The sequence below is a fragment of the Oryctolagus cuniculus genome, chromosome 5 (assembly GCF_964237555.1).
Source record: "Oryctolagus cuniculus chromosome 5, mOryCun1.1, whole genome shotgun sequence".
NCBI classification, from domain to species: domain Eukaryota; kingdom Metazoa; phylum Chordata; class Mammalia; order Lagomorpha; family Leporidae; genus Oryctolagus; species Oryctolagus cuniculus.
In genome coordinates, this window is record NC_091436.1 from 86,723,407 (window position 1) to 86,731,329 (window position 7,923).

The 7,923-nt window shown below is 33.0% G+C and overlaps 1 protein-coding gene across 5 annotated transcripts in view; it reads left to right on the top strand.

The window, feature by feature from the left end:
• The window catches only part of SYNCRIP (synaptotagmin binding cytoplasmic RNA interacting protein), a 35,634-nt gene extending 30,630 nt beyond the window's left edge, over window positions 1-5,004 (top strand). For 3 of the 5 annotated variants that reach the window (XM_070073816.1, XM_008263175.4, XM_070073818.1), the window contains one exon: window positions 409-5,004. In XM_070073816.1, coding sequence (XP_069929917.1) covers window positions 409-450 — 42 coding nt within the window. In that variant the 3' untranslated portion in view covers window positions 451-5,004. The remainder of the gene's footprint in view (window positions 1-408) is intronic. The other 2 variants (XM_070073817.1, XM_008263172.4) reach the window with 1 other exon arrangement.
• Window positions 5,005-7,923: the final 2,919 nt, after the last annotated feature.

The window sequence follows — 7,923 nt, forward strand, 5'->3', positions numbered from 1 at the left end:
AAATCTCAGATGCTTACTTTCTGCTTATTTTATGCTTATTTCATGTCTCATGGGAATTCTTGTGAGTTAATGGGAAAAAAATGCCTTAAGGTGTAACTTCTACTAGGTTTCCTTCAGTGTTTTTTTAAATCAGCTTGTAAACAAAATGGGGTTTTTCAAACCTCAATCATGTCACCCCACCATAAAAGGGGCACAAAAGCAAACCAAAAACCAAAAACCTCAATTCAAAGTGAGTAAAAAACAATCAAAAAGAAGTTAATAATTATTAAAGGCAACTCTTGGTTAGACTTAATACATTAAGAATTACTATGTTAAAGCTTTTCTTAATTTTTAATGTTATCATTATGTATGTACACATTACTGATTTAAAATGATTTATCTAACTGATTCCTTTTGTTACCTGGCTAGCAGGGAAAAGGGGTCGAGGCCGGTCCTGACCTGTTACAATGAAGACTGACTTGCTATGTGGGATTACACCAGAAGCTTGCAGTGGAGTAATGGTAAGGAAATCAAGCAACCTTAAATATCTCGGCTGTATAGGAGCATATTCTATTGCAGAAGACCTTCCTATGAAGATCATGGAATCAAATACGGGACATTGAACTAATACTTGGACTTTGATATGAATTTCTTTAACAATTTTCTCTGCAGTGCAAGTTATTAAACTAAAGCTACTCTATTTTCCAAATGTGTTCCAACAGAAATCCTTCATAACTTCTAGCATGGTATCTTAATAAAGAATAAAGTTCTTCTCTTTAAAAAATCTGCTCTAAGTAGATTTTTCCCCTGTTTTTTTAAATTAAGGATCCCAGCAGTGGTATTCTGAAATATTATCTTGAATTTGTGCATTTAAATTTTATTGCAGTGGTATAGATGAATTCCACTGTTGGTATCCTTAAATTTTATTTCTGCTCACCAAGGTTAATCATGATTGTCTATATCTTTTTATAGTAATAATCACTTTTGAATTGTGTTCAGATATGCAGTTTCAGGTGTAATCATCAGAGCTGGTTAGTCAGGCATTCCAGATAGTGGTTCTTTTCAGAACCTTTTTTAAAGGGTTGGTTAACTACCTCAGTAGCAGAGGATTGAACTATACCCTGTCTGTACTGTACATAGAAAAATCTTTGTAGATAAAAGCAAGGCTTGTTAAATATGATATGAGGGTAAGATTTTAATATACCAAATGTAACATTCTTAGTTGCCTTTAGTTTCAGAGGCTTGTAAGACTTCCTCATGACCATCATAACAGGCCTTGCTTTTGTCGTATTTTGTGGCTGAAAAAGCAGCCTTGCTTCTTCAGATATTGTAGTTATTTGGATGTATAATAGTTTAGCAAGATGTTACTTTTGTAAGACATCAGATGTTCAAAAAAGTGCATCCGAACTTGTACTAAATACTGCAGTGTCCCTTTATAAAAAGTCAGACTAAAACTGACAATTGTACAGCAAAGCCTGACATTTGGATATTTTGAAGTTTTTTCATAAATCATAGAAATTAGTATATGGCTGTAGTTTAGCTTTTTAGGTAAAAGGTATGTTTCATTAGTGCATTTCTTACTGCTGATCACTGTAAAAATGTGAATCAGCTTTCCATTTCTTATGCAGGTCATGATAACTTGTAGAGTAGAGTACAATCATTTGTGCTATGTTTTTAATTTTCTAAAGCACCTTGATGACAGTGAGTGTTCAGTGGTGAAGCATCCTCTATTGAATCACCCTCAAAAAATTTTTTGCCAAGTCCTAAGTTGATAGCTTAAAGTCAAAAGTAAAATTATAGTTTAATTAGGACTTGGTGTAAATAAATCCCTTCTCCCCTTCCCCAAAGGGATACTGCAGTTATATCACATAAACCCAATAGGCACCACGATGAAGATCAGAGCTTATACTTAATTAAGGTTTTATACACACCAGTTCCCCAGTAAATGCAAATTTAACAAGAAAATTAGACATGTCATATGTTCAAAATGCTCATGGCAAACAATCATTTTGCATTCCTGCAAATAAAATTGTTTTATACTGTAAGCTGGAGGCGAGTGTAACTTATTTTTGTAATAAAGTTTTTATTTTTTTTATGTGTCATTAATATAAATGTGTGTTAGTGTAGAAATCTTCTGGTTTAAAAACTTAGAATTGCACACATTTCAGTATGTTTATTTGTACTTACATAATTTTAGAATAGTGGTTGCCAATAGCCTGTATGTTTCCCATTAATTGGTTTTTTGTTATCTTAATAAACCATTTTAGTATGTTGTATGTCAGTTACTGGGATAGCTGGGACATAGAGTGTAATTTAAAAATTTGTCAATAAGTATTCATTGGAATATATGTAAATGTGCCTTGCCGGTTGTTGAAACTTACCTACAAAATGAGTATGGGGTGACAAAATTAGTTCTTGGTGCTTAATGAAACTTTCTGCCACTGATTTTATATATTATTACCCCGTGCTTTTTAAAAGTACATCTCTCTCAAATCTTAGTGTGAGATTGAGGGCTACACAAAACATTTACATTTCATTCTACCATAATGAATATGCTAGGTTGTGGAAAGTGGGTAAACTAAATGTAGCCTTCAGTAAAATTGAATCTCAGTGTAATCCTTGGTACTGGCATTTTCCAGTTCCAAGGAGTTAAATGATCCCATCCAAGAGGTCATTGCCATGCCTATGGGCACTTTACTGTCGTACCATTTTTAAGGGACACTGTCAAGGTGTTTAAGTTAATTCTCAGATTTATTTGTTGGGATTTTAGAACAGGATTGTTTGACTTAACTAAAAACTGCATTTTCAAAGTTGAAAGATGAACACTTTTGTGAGTTCACAAATGTGTTCTTAAGAAAACATTAAAATACGAAGCTGTGGACTTCCAAGACTATTTGGCATTCTCAGTTTGGGGACTTGGGAAAGAAAACTGATGTAAAGAAATTGTGAAGAATTGATGGTTATACGTAAAGAAGGGTAATGTAAACATTGATGAAATATGTATACACTCAAGTGAAATTACTTGACAGTGTTCATTTGAATAACTTTGAATTCAAGCCATTATAATTACTTTTAAAATTAAATATCATTTGCACTGTTCTGATAATGGGTGCAGTTTTTGAGCAATATAATCAGAGCTAAATATGCATGTAGTGATTAGTGATGTGAACAATTAAGTTCTGACAAGAAATACTAACAGGTATTTTCAACCTTAAATTTCTGTAGTAAAACGAGTATCAAACTGTTAACAGACATCAAGGAAAACAGGCAATGCATATAAACATACTTTTGAATGTTGTGTGGCCTATAAAGCAATAATGCAATTTATATGGAATGTCATGGGATATAAGAAATGGAAATGCAAAAATAATCCTTTAGTAAAAATGTCAACATGTTAAAGGGGGGATGTTAATTAATGTAGGTTATTGCTATTTGTGATTTGTTTATGGGTTCTTGGCTTTGACAGCTTCAAAGAATGGACACATGGCAAGTTAAAGAAATTTTGTACATATTGTCAAGGAAAGGGTCCTAAATCTAAGAGTCAGGTCCCTTTCTTGGGATCTAAAATGTTTCCTTAAAACATTCTGATTGTTAAAAAAAAAACTTGAGTTACCTAACCCAAACATACACAAGATTTTGTTTCTGCAGACTACTTGCAATCAAAAGTGTTCATAAATTTAGTTTTAATCAGTTTTCAGAAAGTTACTTTGTGAGAAAACTGTGTTGTCTCTATTCTCCCAAGCATGCTTTTTGTGGAAGATTTTCAGCCTTTGCAGCTTAATCAGATGTTTAAAAAGAAGGGAGAATTCACAAACAAGAGCTGTTGCACTCTCATGGTAACATGTGTAACATGACAAACTTTTCTACTGATAACAAATCTTAACAAAAAACATAAAACATCTTCCTCATAAAATAGGAACAACATAGAAATGGATTGATGGGGTAATCTGGGGCATTCCGTTTGTATAAGATATTTGAAAAGAATTAGGTTGAACTTCAAGCTAGATGAGCAAAATTGACAAATTCACTACAAGTTTTTTCATGTAGCCAAAAGTTAATCAAAAATGTGGCAAAAGATCACCATGACATGTAGCCTTTATTTTAAGGGGAGAAACAGAAAAGAACGGCTTCATGCATTTAGGAGAGGGAGCTAATCCTACAATAAATGATTGTTCCAGTCTCTAGAACTTTGAACAGTACCCACCATGACAGTTTTTTCATGCATACCATAAAATTTTTACCTGACCATAGGAACTCAGTGGTGGGTATGAAGTTAATGAATAAGTAGCAATACATAAAAGAAACAGACTGGGATGGTGTTTAAGGTGTAGTTATTACTTAGTAACCATACCACTCAATAGGGCATGCCACTAAATATGCTAGTTATAAATCAATTCTTGCATTTTTTTTTACCTGGGAAAATTAGTAGACTGACTTTAGAGTCTGTCACTTAAAAAAAAAAAATACTTGAGACTTAAATTCTGTTAGCACCACAGTCTGCCTTCAGTAATATTAAAATACCTTTTGAGGACCACAAGCATTCAGTTGGAAAAACAATCTTTGCAAATGCAAATCAGTATTACTAACACTCTGGGTCAAAGATTAGGTTTTTAAAGATATTAACAGTAGTCTGGTAAACATTTAGATTCTGACATTGAGAAACAAAAGCTTGTTACCTGACTAGTATTTTTGTTTAAAAATATTAGTTCTGTTAGCTTATTTAAATTGTCTTGACATTTATTTATCCATAGAATTTATATTTATTTCATTCCTTTCATCTCACTGAAAACTGTCTGCAGGCTCTTTGATTTGGATTAGATGTGTGAAGTACTGTCTTTTGCCAAAAACCTCAAATTAACTGTTCTTTTCAACGTAGTGGATTTGTGCTTGTTTGGAGATCAGTTCAAAACTATCTGTACTATCTGTACTGCCTCTGATGTTAAGATTTTATGTATAGCATAAGGAAGCTAGCTCTGACTATATTTTCCTAAGAATAAAGACCTATTTTTGTAGCATGTCTTAGGATCTCCAGGAGTCCAAGAATTATTGTGAGTGTCCTCCATTTCATTTTTCACTTAACAGCTTTTAAATAGACATTTGGGAGTCATTAGAGATCTGTCTTGCTTTTGGATTATCTTATACATTTAAAAAATCTAGTCATTGGTTAAAAAAAGAAAATCCCCAAGATATCCTCAATTGCAGGCACATGAATGGGAGGTGTATAGAATAAATATTGGGCTGGTCTTTACTTAATTTTAATTGTTGATGGAAATATCCTGTGGTCATGTACATGTCTTTGGATTTGATGAAGTTAATGGTAATTTAATTCTGGTTTTCTGGGAACATGGCCCACTGTGCAGTGTTCTTTTCTATCGCTGGCAAATAAAATTTCTCTGAAGATTTGAGACTGAATAACTCAGGAGAGGAGAATAAACATCTGAATAAAATGAACATTTAATGATAACCGCAAATGAGGTTCAGTAGGTAGATTCAGTTTAAGTGTATTTATTAAGCTAAGCTGTCAAATCATTGTCAGAATGAGGGATTTATAAATACATTCAGGGGTTTGGTCACAGCCTTAATATTTCTTGGTGATGGGGAGCAGTAGAGGTAGTTTTGACCAGTTAACATCAGGACAAGACTCACTTTAGTGTGGAGTTTAGCTGCTACATAAGATTTCTAAAATTTAATCAGTGAAAACAAGATTTGGTCTGGAAATTCGATTGAGCTTTTTTAGGTTTGAAAGATGTCTTAATAAGTTTGGAAATTAGTGTCCAAATGTTAATAGTTTAAAATGTTTTTAACAACCAATAAAGTTAGGATAATTTTAGAATAATTTATTATAATCAGTGATCTCTTTTTACTTTGTCTATAAAGTGTTAAAGCTCTTTAATATTTATGATTTATCATTTCTTGCCTTAGACTTTAACCTGTGTTCTCAAAAGGAGATCCTTGTGACACAAACTTTCAAGTTGCTTTGCAGAGAATTTTAGGATACTTAATGGAATTGGTATCCTCTGTCATTTGTGAACTACAAGCCAGTCTTTGCTTTTACAAGGCAAAATGGCAAAGGATTTGGTGTGGACAAGGCATTACCATAGATCAAGTAAAGAATTTTGTTGACATTAATATAAAATTTGTAGGAAAGTACTATAGATTTCACATGATAAAGTAAGGCCTTAACACATCTGCAAACACCATCATATGCTGGAAGAGTTCTGAACTGTCGCCGTGATGTGGCTCATTTAGTGCAATTAATTTTAAATATGAATGTTGAATAATTATGTAGTATATATCACAAATACTGTATCATTTGAAGGCAAAATTACTAAAGCTAGGTGCATCCTGTATAGTAGCCAAGTCCTTAGACTTCACTTTTAAAAGAATGTTCTCATGTCAGTAGTCATTTTGGTTGCTTTAATTGAAAGACAGAATTAGGCCTCTAAAATTGCTTTTAACTGAATGTATCATGAGAAATTAGAGAAACAGATCCTAATTGTGTTATCAGTATATTTAGTATTTGGAATGTTTGGAGGAAAACTAGAAAACAATATCTCAAAGATCATAGCTAAAATTCAGCCAAATACACTTTTAGTTATCTAGTCACTTGTCTATGTAATGCAAAACACTTTGGACAAATTTAGTTTATCCTTTGCTTTTTTTCTTGAAACAGTAATAAGTTCTTAAAAGTTAGAAGAAATTGAATTATTAAGAACCCTCTGATACTAAAACAGACACAATTCCCTCTATACACTTAAACTTGAAAAACCTTTTGTTTTGAATTTACTAGGTGGTATTTAGGCTTCCTGAAGATGTACTTAGAAGAGCATCTACAAAATTGGGGCATGGAATAGAAAATGTTACTCAGTTTGACTTAGCTGTACTTAGTGTATCACTTGTTGAGTTTCCTTAAATTATATACTCTGGCCATTGAGTTACTTCTCTATGATTTTTTTTTCTTTTTGCCGGTTTTTAGAATGGAAGCTCCTAGAGGGCAGGGAAATCTAAATTGATGGTGCTAGGCAGACATTAAAAAATTTTTTGAAATGTTTTTCAGTTTGCTGTAAATTAGTTTATTTGATGAAATTAGAGTTAAATATGATATAACTTGGAAATCGAACGTTTTGAGCTGAGTTTGACATGGCTTTTAACAATGAAAACTGATGTTTTAAGATTATGAAGATCATGTTGATCTGACATTTTTAAAATCAGAATTATTCCACAGTGATGGGAAAAGGTGATGTTTATGTTTATAACACTTGATGGTACTTTTAAAAAGTGTAAAACAGCCAAACCCAAAAATGTTCAAACAGCACAAGATATGCAAGTCTGTTCACATTATAGTGCACTTCCAGAGAGTGGGTATCTGTTTTACTACTTCTAATAACTACATTTAAGCAGTAGTTTTCACCCTTTCTGAGGAATTTTAGAATCCTATTCTTGCACAACTTTTAAATGCAGTTTATTACTTGAATTACACTTAAAAGCCTCTTTTAGTTTTGGTAACTATCTGCTTCTCATATAAAGAAAACTGCACACACAATACGTTTCCTTCATCTCCCAGTTCCTCTTAGCTGTCTTTTGTCAGGTTTTAACTCTATACAGCTGATTATTTTATACCTTGCCTCTAAAACCAAGTAAGGCCAAAAACAGCAGTCATCATGCATAATGTGTATAGATTCATTGATAATTCTTTTTCGCCTTTCGGAGGGCAAAGTTCTAAGAGTTAATTTATGTTTCTTCATTTGCTTAGATCCAGGCCATTACTAAAAATACGAAGTATGACTTTTTAAAATATTTATTTGAAAGAGTTAAACAGAGGCAGATAGTGAGGTCTTCCATCTGCTGGTTCATCTGCAACGGCTGGAGCTGCGCTGATCCGAATCCTGGAGCCAGGAGCTTCTTCCAGGTCTCCTACAGGGGTGCAGGGCCCCAAGTGCCTCA